The sequence below is a fragment of the Lynx rufus genome, unplaced genomic scaffold (assembly GCF_022079265.1).
Source record: "Lynx rufus isolate CCGP_SWC_20201006 ecotype Redwood Valley unplaced genomic scaffold, mLynRuf1.p SCAF_27, whole genome shotgun sequence".
Classification (NCBI taxonomy): Eukaryota; Metazoa; Chordata; class Mammalia; order Carnivora; family Felidae; genus Lynx; species Lynx rufus.
In genome coordinates this window covers 7,516,659-7,536,455 of record NW_025814842.1, presented here as the reverse complement: position 1 = coordinate 7,536,455, position 19,797 = coordinate 7,516,659, and the positions used below count along the sequence as shown (strand labels likewise).

At 49.3% G+C, this 19,797-nt stretch overlaps 1 protein-coding gene across 1 annotated transcript; it reads left to right on the top strand.

Annotated features, from left to right (window-relative positions):
* The first annotated feature begins 6,246 nt into the window (after positions 1 to 6,246).
* ACTL6B (actin like 6B) lies at positions 6,247 to 19,165 on the top strand. Its single transcript, XM_047089543.1, has 14 exons — positions 6,247 to 6,271; positions 6,742 to 6,818; positions 7,023 to 7,188; positions 7,468 to 7,568; positions 12,953 to 13,050; positions 13,732 to 13,826; positions 13,893 to 13,999; positions 14,647 to 14,736; positions 14,893 to 14,954; positions 15,067 to 15,181; positions 15,321 to 15,401; positions 15,498 to 15,593; positions 15,809 to 15,895; positions 18,985 to 19,165. Exons 1-14 carry the CDS (start codon positions 6,247 to 6,249, stop codon positions 19,063 to 19,065), a joined length of 1,281 nt encoding a protein of 426 aa, XP_046945499.1. The 3' UTR covers positions 19,066 to 19,165.
* The last annotated feature ends 632 nt before the right edge of the window (positions 19,166 to 19,797 follow it).

Below are 19,797 nucleotides of genomic sequence, written 5' to 3'. Positions count from 1 at the left end.
GATTGTGGACATGCTTTGGAAGGTTCAAGTCACCGAATAGCCTTCATTGAGTCCTCATCCAATTGAAAAGTGAAAGTATCAAAACAGACACTTCTTATAGGCATTACAAAAAGTTTTCACAGCACACTATTTTTAAGAAAATAAGAAAACAAAGTCAGTCTTATGCACAAATCCCATGTATGTGTCCTCACCAGTTCAAGGATATATTACCAGTAGATGATAGATGTCAATTAGGCATTAGCATTTGGAAGGGACCTTACAGATAATTTCCTTCAGTTTCCTCTCAGTCTACAGATGGACAAAGTGACTTCCCCAAAGTCACTTAAAAAACTGGTAGCCCAGAGGCACCTTGGTGGCTAAGTCGGTTAGTTCGGCTCAGATCATGATCTCATGGTTCATGAGTTCAAGCGCCACATCAGACTCACTGCTGTCAGCACAGAGCCCACTTCAGATCCTCTCTCTCTCTTTCTCTGCCCCTCCCCCACTTGTGCTCTCTCAAAAATAAATCAAACATTAAGAAAGAAAAGAAAAGAAAAGAAAAGAAAAGAAAAGAAAAAAGAAAGGAAGGAAGAAAAAACTGGCCGCCTAGGACTAGAACCCAATTTTATCAATCTCTGTAGTACATCTGACAGTGCTCCCTCTTGCTTTGCTTTCCATGCTAATACGCTTCTTTGTTTGAACTCGTTCAGCAAATATTCACCTAAGTCCCAATGATGCATCAGGCACCGTCCTGGGCACTGAGGATATGACCATGAACTGTGAACCCTCCTCTGCCTGCAGGGAGGTTATAATCTACAGAGGAGGCAGTGGTAGATGATCGTTGGAATGACGATCAGTGCTGGTGGCTTGGAAGTGCATTGACTAAGAGCAGAACACTGGCGGGGGGAGGGTGGAGATCAAAAATTTTAAGTTGAGACATGTTAGGTTTGCAGTGCCTAGGAGAGGTGCTCAGAAGAATACTCAGAGGGTGGTTGTCAACGCAGGTCTGGGGCTCCGCAGAAGACTATGAGTTGGAATAGAGCCTTAATAATGAGTGGCGTTTTAGAGCAGATGAAGTCATAAAGAGGTTCAGGGAAAAGACAAGATGGCCTAAGACCAAGCCCTGAGGAACTCCAACATTAGAGGTCAGGCAGAGGAGAGGAAGCTGCCAAAGAAGAAGCCAGAGAGCTAACAGGAAAATCAGGAGAATGTGGAGTTCTGGAACCCAAAAGAAAAGAACGTTCCAAAAAGGGAATGGTAAAACTGTTTTGAATGCTGCAGAGAGATGAGGCAAGCCTGCACTGGGAAGTGTGCGTGACATTGAGAAACAGGCAGGCCGTGGGTGACTTTGTCAGGAGCCCTTGCAATGAATGCTTTTCTTGCAATAGGTTGAGGGTGAGAAGTGAGGCAGTGGAGACAAAGTGGCCAAAGCTCTGAGAATCTTGTCTTGGAGGGGGTGTAGAAAGGTGGGGCAGTGGTGAGAGGAGAATTTGAAATAAAGGTATTTGGGTTTTGGTAGGAGCTTCTTTAGATGATAATGGGAAGGATGGGGTTTGGGGGAGGAGAAGGATATACAGGTAGCCAGTGGACGACCAACTTCTCTGAGAAAGCAGAAGCCCTAGAGGACATGTGGAGACCCTGACTCTCACGAGTCATGGGACACTTCCTCCTTCCTCTAACTCTTCTTTCTCAGGCTCCTCCTTGGTCCTCTCGTCCTCCTCCGCAGGGCATCTGTAAACATAGTTTCTACAGGATCCCAACGTCAGCCTCCTTTTCTCACTGGTGACTTCCTCTATTACTGTGACTTTAACTATCCCCTAATTGCTCATACCTCACGAAGCTCCATCTCCAGCCCAGATATCTCTCCCCAGATGTAGACTTGGTGTATGTCCAACTGCAGCCTGAATATCATCATCTGGATGTCCCCAGACAGTGGTGGGCTGGAGTCAGCTTGTGCCAGTTCAGACCAGCTCACAAGAGCCCAGAGTGCACCTCTCTTCCCAACTCTTTGTTTAGTGAAGTCAGGTTGATAGCAGTAACTTTTAATTGTCATGGTGGGAGTAGTTACACCATGGAAATTGGGAGTTGCTTCAGATCAGAGCTGCCTTTGCCTGAAGGGCTGATTGTTAAAACATTTACTACACACCTCTGATCACAAACGTGTCACATTCAACACATTCAAAACTAAATTAATCCTCTTCTACCCCACCCCACCCTGCCCAACCCTGCCCTTTCTCTGAATCTCCTGGCCTAGTTAACAGGTCACTATCCCCTCAGGAGCTTCTCACTCCCTCATTCCCCATATCCAAAGGCGGTCAAGTTACTGTATAGGCCAAGCTGCTATAACAAAGAATCCCAAAAATTCAGTGGCTGAAGAGACCACTTTAAAATAGACCCTCCAGGACTGTGGGGACATCTCTGCCATGCTGAACCCTAGCTTCCGTCTCTGTGTCTGTTGGGCCCCAAGCAGCTTCCACAATCATACCTGAATTTCGTCCATTGGGAAGGGGGGTAGGGTGGAAAGCACAAGTTCTTTCCTGCTAAGCAGAAGCACTAACTTCTGCTCAGAGGTTGGCCAGTTGCAAGGAAGGTGGTCTTTCGTCATACACACAGCTAAAACGGTATTAATAAAGAAAAAAGGGAGATGGCTGGTGATATAAGGCTAGCAATCCATGTCACTGGTGGCTAAATCTTGTCAATGCTACCTTTTGTATATTGCTGAAATCCATCCCTTCTACTGTATGCCAAATGCTATTACCCTGGTTTTTGCCTATATCCTGTCCTCTAGGACGGTTCCTCTCTATTCGTCTACCAAATAGCTGCCAGACATATCTTTCTAAAATGCAAATTAGATCATATAACGTTGCTGTTCAAAACCATGCATTAGTTCCCTATTGGTTCTAGGAGAAGACCCAAACTTCTTTGCATAACACACAGGGCTGGGTCTTGTCCCCTCTCAGAATGCCTTCCACCCCAACTCCAGTTCTATTTCCTTTTCAGCTGGGGAAATCCAGTTTATTTTCTCAAGCTTCTTTTGAATATTGCCTCCCTGACCACACTGTTGTCTGTGCCCCACTGCAGTGCTGGCTCTGTCCCTATTGCAGCCTTTACTGGACTGTTTATTTCTGGGCCCTTGCCACCTGCACTAGGCAGGGGCTCCCTGTGAAGCCAAGACACTTGATTTATCTGGCAGAGGACTGGGACGGGGGGGGGGGAGCCCACCAAAGCAAGGAACAGACCCTCACAAGATGCCAAATCATGTCCAAGGTGTGGGGTCTGAGGGTCCTGGACCTACTACTTTTGACATCATTACCGGGTGTTCAGGTTTGGCCAATCTGACTGTGGGCCTGGAATGTGCGAACCTCCAGATGACTTTATTGAATTAATTATTTAACCCTCCATCTTCCAGGATAGATATGAAACCTTAGGAGAGTCACAGCAAGTTACATGAGCCATTTTATTCCTGGTGTCTGCAAGGCACCTTGAGAACATCCTTGAAATTAATAGAAGCATAGCAACATTTTTCCCAGGATCAATACTTTTCACACGTCGCAGTTCCAATCTCAGCTCTGTCATTTACCAGCTGAGTGACCTTGGGCAAGTCAATCTCTCCATGCCTGTTTCCCCTACAAAATGGGGATAATAATCAGATCATGATGAGAACTAAACTACTTAACATTTATAAAGTGCTTATAACAGTTGTTTTAAAAAACTTAAAAACAGATGTTTTGTGTTTGCTAAATAAAAATAGAGTTTAGGCATGAACAAATTGGTCTTTGACTACTTTTCCAGTCTTATTTCCCCCTAACTCTGGTTTCTGCCACCAGCTCATATGCAACCCTCCTTCAAGACTGAGCTCCTAACTCCATATAGGCCACAAATGTTCATGTCTCTAGAACTTTGCACATGCCAGTCTTTGTGTGGAAGACCTTTCCCACCTTGTTCACCAGTGAACCCTATTAGTTCTTCACAATTCAGCTCAAACTTCACTTCTAGTAGCCTCTCTGGACTCTCAGAGACAGGCAGCTCCTCCCTCCTCTGGGCCCCCATTTCACCCCACTTACATGCATGTCCGAGCTCCCCACTACACCAAAACTTCTCTAGAGCAGGGATATATCTTATGCGTTTCACTATTCCCATGCTTCGCACAAAGATGTTTGTTGAATCAATGAATGGACAGTGAAATAGAGTAATAATATTTTACCTTAACCACTGACATAATATGACACAATCATAATACAATGGAATGACAAATGAAAATTGGCCACCGTTGACTAGGAGGTAAATCAAGTCCAGTTGTGTAGTCGGCCAGCTATAGTTTTTCCACCAACTATGAGAGGAACATTCACTTCTTATTACAATACTACAGATTTCCAACTTATGAATAATAAGCTTTCCTAAGCTTCAAAAACTCCCCAAGAGCATTCTTAGGACCAGCGTTTACTGACTAGTCCTGTGTGCCTAGCTCTTAGCCAAGCACTTGGTTCTGGCATCAGATTGAGTCCTTACCACCAGCAGTACTATAGATGGGGACAGTGAAGCTTGGACCAGGACACAAAAGTGTTATGAAATAAGGTCATCTCTCAACTGGCTGATAAGAGGTGTAAGTTCTAGTCCTGGCTCTGCCCCAGTGGGCTCTGTGACCCAAGACAGGGCTTTGCCTCAATCTGCAGAAACCTTTGTAAAATCCAGGGGCTGGATCCAGGATCAGTGAGGTTTCTCCTGACTTGGGGCAGTCTCTGAATCTGAGATCCTAATGGAGGTAGGGGAGGGGTGATGGGAACTGACAAGGTGAATTTACAGGGGAAGTGAGGCAACATCATCAAATGTCAACAAAAGGAGAGGTGCAGGTCACGAATAGAATCACTTTCCACTCCAGTGTCCCTGTAATCCTCACCTCAGCAATAATAACAATAACAATAATAATAATAATTTTGTAAGATGAAGAATGCAGGTGCCAAGAGGTCGAGGGCGCTCATCCAATTCATCCAGGTCTCAATTTATGGAGGCCAATGACTAACTCACTCAGGAATATTTCAATTTCCCAGCACTGAGTCAGCTCTCTCCCCTACAGCTCACCTCTTGCACTTAAGCCTGAATGCCTCCAGACTGAAGAGCTAGGCCTGGACTCCCAACCAACCTTGGGCATGTGAAGGGCCGCTGTTGTCAGTAGGTAATCAATGAGCCATCTTAAACTATCTGTCCTTTGGCTGGAGACAGGTGGAATCTCTTCCAGAGTGGGCATCTGGTGAGCAGAGAAACTTCAGGGGCTTTGGCTGTCACACAGTACCCTCTTCCTGTGCCATCCATGGTCTCCATGCTCTCCCCCCACCCCAGAAAGTAGGTGGAAGTGCCCTCAGCACACACATATTCACATGCACATATGTACACACACACACACACACACACACACACACATGCATATGCACATGCACACATATCCCCACACGTGTAAGCACATACATACCAGGCACACATCACATAAGAGTCTCTCAGCTAAGCGAGTCTGTAGACGCAGCTCCCTGACCTTTGCTATTAAAACTGCTGTGGAGGTGGTGTCAGGCCAGGAGAACAGCTGGGGAGAGATAGATGGGGAAAGGAAGCTAAAGATGGGTTAGCTCAGCACCAATGTGTGAACACGGTACACGTGTGTATGTATAGGGCCCAGGCGCCAGGGACGGGAGAGGAAAAGAGGGGCCATTAGAAAGACGAGGGTGGAAAGAAACAGGGAGAAGATGGAGACACACCCCCTCCTGTACCTCTCTCTTTTCTTCTTCCCTTCTTCCTTTCCCTCCTTCACCGGGCGATTTCATTCAGACTTGGGTATGACGGAACCTTGCTCAGGAGCCTGAGAATGGAAGACTCCAGGACTACGGAGTCCTCTCCTCGACCCCATTTAAAACAGTAAGGAAGCAGGGGCCCCATCAGTCATCCTGCGGCGTCCTGATCTCCAGATGGACAAGATTTCCATCTCTTTTGTACGCCAGCCAGCTCTCTACCTGGTTATCCCTTAGGGTCAGTCTCAAAGTCTTTGCTATCCTCCCCACAATCTTGAAGTTTTGGTGTCTGCCCCTTTAAAGCAGCGGCCCCCGGTCAGGTTATTGTCTTGCCTCGCAGCCAATCTGCGGCGCCATTGGGGGCGGGGGATCCGACCTCCTGATTGGCCACTGCGCGCCCCGCCCCGCCCGGGATCCCGGGAGCTGTCCGGCCGCCTCGGTGCTGATCCCGCCGCCGCCCACGGGCCGTGAGCAGCGCTGAGAGGGCATTATGAGCGGGGGCGTCTACGGCGGAGGTGAGCTAGCCTCGGGCTTCAGGCTCCCTAGCCTGTCGCGGCCTCGCCGGCAGCCCTGCACCCCTCACGCGCGCGACCTGAGCTCTGGGCACCCCAGGGCCTGTCACCTCGGCGCTCGAATGGGTCCAGCCCTGGGTTTGGGTCCTGCGCCACTCCTACCTTTGGTCCTCCCAGGTCGGTCGCTCGCGCGCACTGGGCTCACTCTCTCCATCATTCAACTCACCTCCTCCCGGCCCCCCTGGCCCCTTCTTTCCCGGCGAGGAGAGTGGCCTGAATAAGGCCACCGGGCAAGAAGGGATTCTGGAGGCTTGATCCCCACTCCCAGGATCCGGACTCCAGGCCGAGCTCCCACCTACCCCAGCCGGCGTTGAAGGTGGCGAGACTGTGGCTCTGCCCTGACCTCCTCTCGGAGCTATCCAGGGGGAGAGAGTTTGGGAGAGGTCCCCTCACACACCTGTCTCCCCGCACAGATGAGGTGGGGGCGCTGGTCTTTGACATTGGCTCCTTCTCAGTCCGCGCTGGGTACGCTGGGGAGGACTGCCCCAAGGTGAGCCTTCCAGCCCCATCCCCAAGTCCGAGAGACTCCGGACTCCCCTCCAGGCTTCCCAGTGACCCAGGGTTCTCACAACACAGAGAGAAGCTCTGCAGAGCGGGAATGTGGGAGTAAACCCAGGGGTGGGCTGAGGGCCTTGCCATGGGCCTGGACAGGGGCAAGAGGTTGATCCCTCTTCCTGCCCATGCCCCCCTCCAGGCTGACTTCCCCACCACGGTGGGGCTGCTGGCCGCGGAGGAGGGGGGCGGGCTGGAGTTGGAGGGGGAGAAAGAGAAGAAAGGGAAGATCTTCCACATCGACACCAACGCCCTGCATGTGCCTCGGGATGGAGCTGAGGTCATGTCGCCCCTCAAGAATGGCATGAGTAAGGAGCCCCTACCCACCATCTCCCGACACAGACCCGAAGCCCACACACCACAACCGGGGGCACATCACCCCACACCCACAGAGTCTACCTTGCAGTTGCCCACAGCTGCCTGGTTCCCAGCCCAGGGGCCCGACAGATTCCTAGGAAGGGGGGATTTCTGCTGAAACTGATCTCCCATCTCCTCCTCTGGACTTGGCCTCCCTCCTTCCTTTGCTTCCTGTCCCTGGACCCCTACCGGCCCACTCTCATCTCTCCCCGCTGGTCTCCTGGCCCCAGTTGAGGACTGGGAGTGCTTCCGTGCCATCCTGGATCACACCTACAGTAAACACGTCAAGTCTGAGCCAAACCTGCACCCAGTGCTCATGTCCGAGGCCCCGGTAAGTGCCTCATCCAGCCCCTAGTCCAGCCCTAGGGACTCCCTGCATTCTTTCTGCCATTTGTCTCTCCCACCCCTCCCAAAGCCTCTGCCATCAATCACTCCACTTAACTTTTCAGACTTTGCTGCCAACTCCACCATCACCATCTTCAAAAACACTTTCTTTCCTCCCTGGTTTAGTCTTCTCCCCACCTTCCTATTCTATCCACTCCTATCTTTTGCCCATTCAGTCCATCCCTGCTGTTTTCTCCACCAAAGTCCTTGTTTGACTTTTTAACTTAAAATTTTTTTGTCAGTGTTATATATGCACATTGTCAATTTCCTTTGTAAAACATATTAAGGAAAAAAACTGCCTTCATATCATCTTCCTTCCATTCCCCTTTTCCAGAGGCTTTTTTTTTTAGCTATTTTGGGGGGGGGGTCAGGTTCTTCCATATCTCCAAATATCACACTCAAAAGGCTGCCTGTGGATTTTTTTTTAGTTTTAGGCATTGATTTCCCACCATAGAAAATAAACATTGAGCTCACTTTCCTCTTCCAGCCCACACCACACACTTTAATACAAATACAGTTGTATTTTAGATTTTTAAAAATCATTATTCAGTATTTACACTCTTATGTTTATGTATGCTAATAAGGTCTGAGCTGGGCAATAAACCATGGTCACTTTTCTTTTCCTTGCACAGCTTTCTGTTTTCCCTAAAGCTAAAAATTGTGCTGGTTTTTTATTTGACTTAGTTTTCTATTTGCTTAATAATATGACCCTAAATTATTCATCTGCTTATTACTCATCAGCTTATGTTACCTATATCCTTTCTCAAAACATTAATTCCTTTAGATATTCTATCAATTTCATCTTCTTGAAGAAATCTCTCCAAAAACCCAGTGATTTGCTCCACTTTGGACTTGTTGCCTTCTACACAGAGAACATAGATATCATCCTGACATCTCCCTTCACCATCATCTTAGGGCATCCCTACACCTCTCTCCTGTGTTAGAAGTCCTGTTTCTTGTATCTCATCACTCCTTTTCTTGATTTATTCCCTTATTTTCATGGAGCATATCCTCCAGTACCTGCCTTAGAAAGGTCATGAGAAGTAAAAATGTTAAGACCTTGCATGTCTGACCTTGGATTGATAGCTTAGCTAGGTATAACATTCCAAATTAGAAATCATTTTTCGGGGCGCCTGGGTGGCGCAGTCGGTTAAGCGTCCGACTTCAGCCAGGTCACGATCTCGCGGTCCGGGAGTTCGAGCCCCGCGTCAGGCTCTGGGCTGATGGCTCAGAGCCTGGAGCCTGTTTCCGATTCTGTGTCTCCCTCTCTCTCTGCCCCTCCCCCGTTCATGCTCTGTCTCTCTCTGTCCCCAAAATAAATAAACGTTAAAATACCAAAAAAAAAAAAAAAATAAATAGAAATCATTTTTCTTCAGAATCTTGAAGGTCCTTCTGCATTGTCTTCCAGCATCTATTGTTGCCATCAAGAAGGCAGAGGTGAGGTGTCTGCGTGATTCAGTAGGTTAACTGTCCGACTTTGGCTCAGGTCATGATCTTATGGTTAATGGGTTTAAGCCCCTCATCAGGCTCTGTACTGACAGCTCCGAACCTGGAGCCTGCCTCGAATTCTGTGTCTCCCACTCTCTCTGCCCCTCCCTCACTTGCACTCTGTCTCTCTCTCAAAAAAAAAATAAATAAATAAATAAATAAAAGGAAAAATAACAATAAAGAAGGCAGAGATGTCTAATTCCTGATCTTTTGATGTAATGCTTTCCTTTGTGAAAGCCTATAGAATTTTCACTTTGTCCTTAGTGTTCTATAATTTCTCAATATTATATTGGTTTATTTTCATCCATTGCTCTAGATACTCATTATGTCCCTTCAATCTGAAAATCTATGTCTTTCGATTCAGTGAAAAAATAATTCAGTAATTATTTGATTAAGTAATTTTAGTTCCTTATTTGATGATTAATTTCTCTTAATATTCTCTGTTCTTTCTTTAGGAAAGTATTATTTGGATTTTGCACCTCCTGAATTCATCCTGTAATTTTCTTATCTTTTTTCTTATATTTTCCTTCCTTTCATATTTTCCTCTAATTTCTTTTTTTTTTAATTTATTTTTGAGACACAGAGAGACAGAGTGCAAGTGGAGGAGGGGCAGAGAGAGAGGGAGACACATAATCTGAAGCAGGCTCCAGGCTCTGAGCTGTCAGCACAGAGCGCAATTCGAGACTCGAACCCACAAACCACAAGATCATGACCTGAGCCAGTCAGTTGCTTAACCAACTAAGCCACCCAGGCGTCCCTCTTCCTATAATTTCCAAGATATTCCCTCAACTTTATTTTTCAATTCTTCTATTGAGTTTTTCATTTCTGCTTCTGTAGTTTTACTTTTCAAGAGTTTTTTGGTTCTACAAATGTTACTTTTTAGAACATGCAATTCTTTCTTCATGGGTGAAATATGATGTTAGCTCACTCAGGATATCATTAGTTTTGTTTCTGTTTTTGGAAATTTTCATTTCCCTGCATAATCTCTGTTCTTCCAAGTTGCTTTTTTTCCCTCTGCCATTTATTTATTTATTTCTGAGAGAAAGATAGTGCATGAGCATGTGGGAAAGAGCAAGGGAGGGGAAAAGAGAGAGGGAGACAGAGACACCCAAGCAGGCTCTGCACTGTCAGCACAGAGCCCAATGAGGGGCTTCAACCCACAAACCGTGAGATCATGACCTAAGCCGAAACCAAGAGTCAAACACTCAGCTGACTGAGCCACCCAGCCACTCCCTCTCTACCCTTTCTGGGGGTCTCTGTCTCATTTTAGAGGCTTTTCTCAGATTTCTGCTAATCCTTGGTTGTCTGCTTATGTTTACAAGTGGTGGACTAAAACACTGATTGAAAGCCATGTGAAGTGGGGGTACTCACTGGCTGTGGTGATAGAGGATGTTGCTATAGGATGATTTGCCTGGGGTGTTTGTTAGGCAGCCTCTGATAATTGGCATCTATAGATTTCTGATGTAACCCATGGAGAAAGCTTGTACCCTACAGACAGGCCTGGTCACCCCCTTTCTGGGAGTGAGGGAATAGGGCTGAGGTTCTCAGCATTTAATATGCATGGAATCACTTAATTCTCCTGTTTTTAGTGTCTCCACTCCCAACTGTGTCAAGTGTCCCACCTGTCCAGAGCCCCTCAGTGTTATTCTGTCTAGAGAATAAACTTCAGTCTTCTGCTGAGGCTAGGATGGGTAATAAATAGCTCAGTGACATGGATGGAACTGGGGAGAGAGTTTAGGGAGCTATTACTTGAATGGCTTTAAACACTCTTTTTTTTTTTTTTTTTTAAGCTTTCCCTTAACCTTAACTGCCAGAGATGCCTGAAACTACAAATTCTTGAACCCTGTGAGAAGTCCGCAATTTGACACAGGCTGTTCTTGGCTTTTTCCATTACCTGCTTAGGAGTTAGTGTTCTTGAATCTGTTAGGTCAGTTACCACTCAACTATCTGGCTTCCGCTCTTCAAAAATTTGTTGTTGTTTTCTCCTTCTTTGTTACTCCCAACTCTTGAGGGTGTCTGTCCAAGATTCTTCCTGTCTCTCTTTTTTGAACTAAAATTCACATAACATGAAATTAACTTTTTAATGGTATCAATTTGGTGGCATTTAATACATTCACAATGTTGTGCAGTCATCATCTTTATCTAGTTCCCAAACATTTTCATCACCCCACAAGAAAATCCATTTTCATTAACCAGTTTCTTCCTACTCTCCCTGCCCTTGGTAACCATCAATCTGCTTTCTGTCTCTATGAATAGATCTATTCTGGATCTTTCTCATAAGTGGAATCATACAACATGTGACTTCTTGGGTCTGTATTCTTTCACTTAGCATAATATTTTCAAGATTCATCCATGTCATGGCATATGTCAGTACTTTATTCTGTATTATGGCCGAGTAGTTTTCCATTGTATGGATATACCACAATTTGTTTTTCCAATTTCTCCCTTCATGGACTTTTGGGGACTTTCCATCTGTGGCTATTGTGGGTAGTACTGCTATGAACAGTTGTATGTATGGATTTATTTGGTACCTGTTTTCAAGTCTTTGGATATATAACTAAGAGTGGAATTGCTGGGTCATATGGTAATCCTATGTTTAACTTTTTGAGAAACTACTCATTGTTCCCCACAGTGGCTGAACCGTTTTACTTCCCCCCCAGCAATGTACAAGGGTTTCAGTTTCTCTATACCTTTATTTTCCCCTTGATTATCATCAACACACTAGTGGGTATGAAATGGCATCTCATTGTGCTTTTGATCTGCATTTCGCTAATGGCCAACAATGTTGAGCATCTTCTCACATGCTGGTCGGCTTTTGTGGGTTTATGTCTTTTTTTTTTTTTTCCTCAAGAAATCTCAAGCCCAAAGTGGGGCTTGAACTTGTGACTCCAAGATTAAGAGTTGCATGCTCTAGTGACTGAGCCAGCCAGGTGACATGGGTTTATGTCTTTTTAAATTGCCCCTTTATTATACTTTTGCTGGGATCTTGGAAGAGAATAAAATTAGATGTTTGTATTCAATCCACAGTTTTTACCCAGAAATCCTCTTCCCAGCTTTCTTCCCTCTGAGATGATTAAAATGGGAAAGAGGGATAAATTGGAGGCTGAAAGGAGCCTGAAGTATATATTGTACAATAAAGAACACTGAGGGGTGCCTGGGTGGCTCAGTTGGTTAAGCGTCCAATTCTTGATCTCAGCTCAGGTCTTGATCTCAGGGTCATGAGTGTGAAGCCTACTTAAAAAAAAAATAATTAGGGGCGCCTGGGTGGCTCAGTCGGTTGAGCGTCCGACTTCGGCTCAGGTCATGATCTCACGGTCTGTGGGTTTGAGCCCCACGTCGGGCTCTGTGCTGAGGCTCAGAGCCTGTGCTCAGAGCCTGGAGCCTGCTTCAGATTCTGTGTCTCCCTCTCTCTGACCCTCCCCCATTCATGCTCTGTCTCTCTCTGTCTCAAAAATAAACATTAAAAAAATAATAAGTAAAATAATAATAAGTAAAGTAAGTTAATTATTTAAAAATAAAAAATAAAATAAAGAACACTGGGCCAGAAGTCAAGAGACTATGACTCTACCAAGCTCTACCCAGAGCTTTCTGTGTGATCTTGGGCAAGTTATTCTCCCTCTCTGAGTTTTATTTTCTTCAGCTGAATTTGGAATGTGATCTTTAAAATTCTCCATAGTTCTCACATTCTAAAGGTCTATGTGGATCAAGAGGCCTGAACTCTCCCCAGTCCAAGTTTGTGTGTGTGTGTGTGTGTGTGTGTGTGCGCGCGCGCGCATGTGTGTATCGTACATGGGTCTGTGCCTCCCCCTTTTTGAATCCTCCCCTCCTGTACTTTCTCCCCAGTGGAATACACGAGCCAAGCGGGAGAAGCTGACAGAGCTGATGTTCGAGCAGTACAACATTCCTGCCTTCTTCTTATGCAAGACAGCTGTGCTCACCGCGTATCCTCTGGGCTGAGCTGCTCTGCCTGGGTGGAGGGCCAGGGTGGGGTTCATGGTGTGCTAAACTGGAGGCTGGACCTGATTCTGTGCAGATTAGTGTACTGGATGGCAGATACCCACTCTGTGCCCCATTAGTGCAGAGGGCCTTCTGTGGGCCTTCTGACCCCGGGGCGGCCAGATCAGTGGCTCTTTCCTATTCCTTGGATCAAGCTGAACAGAGACAGACAGACAGACAGACAGACAGAGTTGGGCCAAGTAGACAGCAAGGGCTGGGACTGGAGAGAACAGGGAGGGATATAACACTGAGGAGTTTCCTCCCCAAATAGCCAATCAAGCATTTTTTTTTTTTTTTTTTTTTTTAACGATCTACCTTGCATTAACTCCTGAGCTAGGCATTGGGGCAATATGGTCCCCCATTTCAAGGAGCCAATAGAACACTGAACCAAGACTCCAGAGAGACTGGGAGCTCAGAAGGAAGAAAAAGAGGAAGAAGTTGTGATTCAGACAGGGAAGAAGTGACAGGGGTCTCAGGAGCTTTCCTCCAGTCATGAGTCATAAACCAGAATGAGAGATTTGCAGATTGTGAATGGGCTGGACCAGGAGAGCAGAGGTGACCAGGCCAGACCTGAGTCCCAGCCCCGTCACTGCCACCATGTCTTTGACTTACCCATCCCATGCCAGCTTTGCAAATGGACGTTCCACGGGCCTGGTGCTGGACAGTGGGGCCACCCACACCACGGCCATCCCAGTGCATGACGGCTACGTCCTACAGCAAGGTGAGGCCTCGGTAGGGCTCGGGGGTGTCTTGGGGGACAAGGCCCTAACGTCCCCTCCCTTTCCAGGCATTGTGAAGTCACCTCTGGCAGGAGACTTCATCTCCATGCAGTGCCGGGAGCTCTTCCAGGAAATGGCCATTGACATCATCCCACCCTACATGATTGCAGCCAAGGTGGGGTCTCTGGGGAGTCCTGGGCACTCACCCTATGACTGTTGACCCACTGACCCACTAGATGCCAGAAAAGGGTGTAGCAGGGCCCCCAGAGGACCCAACTTACAATCGAAGCATCAGAGGTCCAGGCATGCTGAAGGACATGTCCGAGGCCATACAGCCAGCTGGGAGCAGAATGTAGGAGGGTCAGTGTGGTGGACCCAGGTTCAAGGTGTGCCTTTGCCATGTAAAAGCTGTGTGACCCCACAGCATGAGATTGAAGCTTCCTGAACCTCAGTTTCTTCCCCTGCAAAGTGGAATAACACCATGCAAGGCTGCCGTGTTAAGTGAGACACTGCATGCAAGGGTCTATCCTGGACCCCCACATGGAACACGGCTCAGGAAAAAGCCCCTTAAGGTTCTGTCTGATCTCTTACTATATTCCCCATGCCCTTAGCTTCCTCTGACTGGGCCTTTCAGATAGCTGTACAGCTGCATGAGTGACAGACATGGGAACAGGCTCTCCCTATTCTCTCTCTTCTGCTGCCTTTTGTGGCCAACAGAGCAAAGAACCCAGTGCCTGGTCTGTGTAGGAGCACAGGTGTGGTCCAGGTGGGCTGGGCAGGTGTGGGGTGGGGAAGGGCGCTCACAGGCTTTGTGCCCCACAGGAACCCGTACGGGAAGGCGCCCCCCCAAACTGGAAGAAGAAGGAGAAGCTACCCCAGGTTTCCAAGTCCTGGCATAACTACATGTGCAATGTGAGGACAGCGTCCCCCGAAATAGCCCCTGCCCCTCCCCAGCTCCTCGTCCCCTACCATGAGAAGAGGGGAAGGGACAGAGAGGCCCTGCAGGTGGGGGTACTTGGGAGTGCTGAGGAGGGAGACCAGACCCTCACTACCTCCCTGGGTCCTCAGGAGGTGATCCAGGACTTCCAGGCCTCTGTGCTGCAGGTCTCAGACTCTCCCTACGATGAGCAGTGAGTGGCATTCCCTGCTGGAGGGTGGGAAAGAGGACAGGCCTGGGACTCTCGGGGGACCTCTGGTCCTTTGTGAGCACCCCCAGGCAGAGTCTCACTCTTTCCTGGGCAGGGTGGCTGCGCAAATGCCCACAGTGCACTATGAAATGCCCAATGGCTACAACACAGACTATGGCGCTGAGCGGCTCCGCATCCCTGAGGGCCTGTTTGATCCCTCCAATGTCAAGGTTGGGCTGGGCGGAGGGTGTTGAGGTGGGGGGCTGATTGGATTCCCTGGAAGCCGGCGTGTCGCGGAGGCTGGGAAGGATCGCCGGGGTCTGGGGAGAGGGGGCAGAGGCTGGAAACCTAGATCACCTTTCTCGGCAGGGCCTGTCGGGGAACACCATGCTAGGTGTGGGCCACGTGGTGACCACCAGCATTGGCATGTGTGACATCGACATTCGCCCGGTGAGGCCCAAGCCTGTGTCTGGGCAAAGGGGCCCAGGAGCAGTGGGGAGACGGGGAGGGGCTCTTCCCTGAAGGTTCACTCCTCTCTGCTCTCAGGGCTTGTACGGCAGTGTCATTGTCACTGGCGGGAACACACTGCTCCAGGGCTTCACTGACAGGCTCAATCGAGAGCTCTCCCAGAAGACCCCACCGGTAAGAGCCCACCGCGGCCAGGGCCCTGGACTCCAGTCGTGGCTTAGCTCTTTAGGACTTAATCCTTCCTCCTTCCCCAACATCAGGCATTCTGGCCACCAGAGCAGACACCCCCCTGTGACTTCCCAGTCTTCCCCACTTCCATGCCCTGTCCCTTCCCAGAACCCAGGTGTTTCCTCCCCCCCTCCCCCGCCTGCCCCTCTCTTTCTCCCCAGAGCATGCGACTGAAGCTCATCGCCAGCAACAGCACCATGGAGCGCAAGTTCAGCCCCTGGATCGGGGGTTCCATCTTGGCCTCGCTGGTGAGAGGGACAGGGCTTGGCCTAGCACTGAGTGTGGGAAAGGGGCAGGCCCGAACAGCCCCATCCCCTTGCCCGCCTCCTCATTCATTCATTCATTCATTCATTCAACAAACGTATTTTTGAGAAAGAGCAGCCAGTGAATGCTCCATCGGGGCAAATCAGGGAGCAGAAGGAAAGGAGCTGGAGAGACTGGTTGGGGTTGAGACTGTGGATGGGGCACCCACTGTTCTTAGCAAAGGGGAGACACAGAGGTTGGGGGGAGGAAGCAACGTGACAGTCACAGGCATGCTTGGGAAGACTGTGTCAGGCGTGAGGAGATCAGGGTGTGAGCTGGACACAAGGGGACCCTGCAAAGGGTCCTGTCTGGACCTGTCGCCGGGCACGGGCAAGACGGTGAGCAGGGAGCCGGAGATGCAAACTTCGTCTCACGGGCGTCAGCCATATAGAGGGGACAGCGGGGCCACAACAGAGCAAGAAGGACATCCCTCAGAGGGGCAGCCCTCAAGGAGACAGAAGCAAGGGTCAGAAATAGAGGAGGCTGATAGTGTGAAGTCAGCTGAGGGCCGGGAACATGTCAGCCATGCCTACCTGTGTGCCTGGCTTAGTCCCGGCCCCCATGAGAAGGCAGAGTCCAGAGGCTGAGGCCATTAAACAGGAAGAGACCACAAAGTGCAGGGATGTCCCTTCAAGGGAGGACCAGACCTAGTTCAAGGGTCATGAAGGGACTCAGAGGAGCGTTGAAGTTGAGATGGAAGACTGAGTAAGAACTTCTGAGGCAAAGAGAGAGAGGGTGCTGGGGCTATAGGGAGAGGCAGGTGAGACCAAAGGCTATAGGCAGACGCGGTCATATCCGAGTTTAGGAAGCTCACTCACTAGGGCAGCAGAGTGGCGAGTGGCTTGAGTAGGGCTGCTGTGGTCTCTGCTGGGAGTGGGGTTTGACAGAGGAGTGGGTATCAGGCTGTGGAAGTGGCAGCTCATCACAGGTCCAACTGACAGATGTGGACAGCATTTGGATACAAGAGGGAAGAGGGGAGGAGTCTCAGGATGCTAGCTCCTGGCAGCCGTGGTCAACAGGAATGTAATGCGAGCCACATATACAACTTTAAATTTTCTAAATAGCCATATTTTAAAAGAGCCTGAAGAATCAGGTGAGATTAAGTTTAAAGAATATACTTTGGGGTGCCCGGGTGGCTCAGTTGGTTGAGCTTCTGATTCTTGATTTAGGCTCAGGTCATGATCCTGGGGTCATGGGATCGAGCCCCAAGTTGGGCTCTGTGCTGAGCATTGAGCTTGCTTAAGATTCTCCCTCTCTCTCTTTCTCTCTTCCTCTGCCCCTCTCCCCCGCTTGCACATTTTCTTTCTCTCAAATTAAAAAAAAAAAAAAAAGAATGAAAAAATATACTTTCTTTGGGGCACCTGGCTGGCTCATTCATAGAAACATATGACTCTTGATCTTGGGGTTGTGATTTTGAGTCCCACGTTGGGTGCAGAGGTTACTTAAAAACTGAGTCAGCCAGGCACCTCTAGTTAAAAGAAAAAAAAAATATATATATATATACTTTATTTAATCCAATATATCCAAAATATTATAATTTCAAGGTGTGACCAATAATTTTTTAAATTTTATTTATTTATTTTGAGAGAGAGCCATGCACCTGCAGGAAGGGCAGAGAAAGAGGGAGAGAGAGGAGAGAATCCCAAGAAGACTCCACACTGTTAGCTTGGAGCCCGACGCGGGACTCTAACTCATAAACTGTGAGATCATGACCTGAGCCAAAATCAAGAATTGGACACTTAACCAACTGAGCCACCCAGGAGTCTCTAATGGGTGATCAATATCAAAGTGAGATATTTTACATTCTCTTTCCTGGACTTAGTCCTCAATATCTGTTGTGTATTTTACAACTGTAGAGCACATGTCAGTTCAGACTAGCCACATTTCGACATCCACAAGTGCTCAATAGCTACTGTATCAGACAGCATTAGTATAGAAGGTGAGAAGACCAGGGGCACCTGGGTGACTCTGTGGGTTAAGTGTCATGATCTCACAGCTCATGAGTTCAAGCCGCACGTGGGGCTCTGTGCTGACAGCTCAGAGCCTGGAGCCTGCTTCAGATTCTGTGTCTCCCTCTCTCTCTCTCTCTGCCCCTTCCCCACTCGCGCTCTGTCTGTCTCTCTCTCAAAAATAAATAAACATCAAAAAAAAAAATTAAAAAAAAAAAAAAGAAGAAGAAGGTGAGAGAGACCACAGCAGCAGGTTTGGGCCAGGCCTAGGGGAACTCAGTCTTGGACATGCCGAGTTTGAGGTCCCAAGAGACTCAGAAAGAGGTGTCCGAAAGACAGCTGAGTATTTGGGTCCAGTACTCAGCGCTGAGCATTGCAGACTGGAGACTGGGGGGAGGGGTGGGGTTTTAGTGCTTGAGCAGAAGTCCCAGGAGTGGAGGAGCTGGTTCTGGAAGGCTTGTTCTGTGAGCCCAGAAAACAGGGTCAGTACCAGGGACACAGGCACTAGCTTTCAGGCAGAGGTGAAGCAACCATCAAAGAGAAGGGACAGTCTGGGATGCCCAGTGCAGGAGACCCTCAAGGGGCAAGGTTCAGCGTGGGTGGTGAAGACCACTCCAACCAGAAGTTCGGTGGTGCAGGAAGGGTGAGGGTGAAGGAAAGATTGTTCTTGGGAATGCAGGAGACTTGACAAGTTTGTAAGGCCTGATGGAGCGAAAAGGTGCAGGAGGTGTTTGGGGGTGGGGGCTTTGGGGGGACAGGTTGGCTGGCCTGAGGCTCTAAGCTCCACTCCCCCCTCGAAGACAGCTCGTGGCCCAGGGCAGACAGGTGCGAAATAAATACTTGTTGAATGAATGAACCAATGTTCTGACTGAACGACAGGAGGAGGGGTATTCACCCTCTGAATATGAAGGAAGGCGGGGAGGCTTGGGGAGGTGGAGGAGGAAGGGATATGGGCGGGAGAGGCGGGGCTCGCAGGGCAGGGGGAGGGTTTCCCAAGGGCTGGGCCTGCTGGTGGAATGTGGGGAGGGGCGTCCCCTCCTCTCTCCAGGGCCGCCCTGAAGGCCTCTGTCGTCCCCCGCCCCCAGGGCACTTTCCAGCAGATGTGGATCTCCAAGCAGGAATATGAGGAGGGAGGGAAGCAGTGCGTGGAGCGGAAGTGCCCCTGAGGGCGTCCCCTCAACACCCACTCGCCGGCCCGCCGCGGTGGGATAGGGGACGCCAAAAGGCGGGGAGAGGGTTTCCCGGCTCGGCCTCCGCAAGCGCACATCGAAGCCCCCACCCCCATGCCCTCGTCTCTTCCCCTCCCTTCTCTTCCGCTTAGATGTGATGTTTCTGGGTTGAAAGGAGTAAAAATGTTTTAAGAAAAAAAAAAAAGTTTGGCCTGCTTGGTGGGGGTGGAGGGCGTGGGGTCAAGGGCCTGGGGGGAAGCGAGGGGAGGAAGGCCCACACCTACGTCCTTTGATGATCCCACAGTGGACGCCGGGGCAAAGTCTGCGGATGGGGACAGAGATCCAGGAGCCGCAGAAGCCTCGGGTTTCAAGGGGGACCCAGGGAGGATCCCGTAGCGAGGACACAGCAGAGTCGCTCAAGTGGGCCCCTAGCGAGGAGCCGAGTTGGGGCAGGAAACGGATGCTGGAGACTAGACCCCGCGGCAGGGGAGGGGCGGAGCGGAGGGCTCGCCAGGGGGGCGGGGCTGGGGCGGGCCCTAGGTGGGCGGGGTTTCGGGCCTGAGGTGGGAGGCGGTGCCTAAGCCCCCCGGACCTGCAGCTCAGGTGAGCCGGCTGCGCCTCGTCTTCCTTCTCCGGGCTCTTGGCGGTGGCAAGAATGGGGCGGAGACTGGGGCACTGGTGCGCCCCAGCAGCTCTGAGCCTCTCTCCCAATTTGGGTAAGAGCTGAGG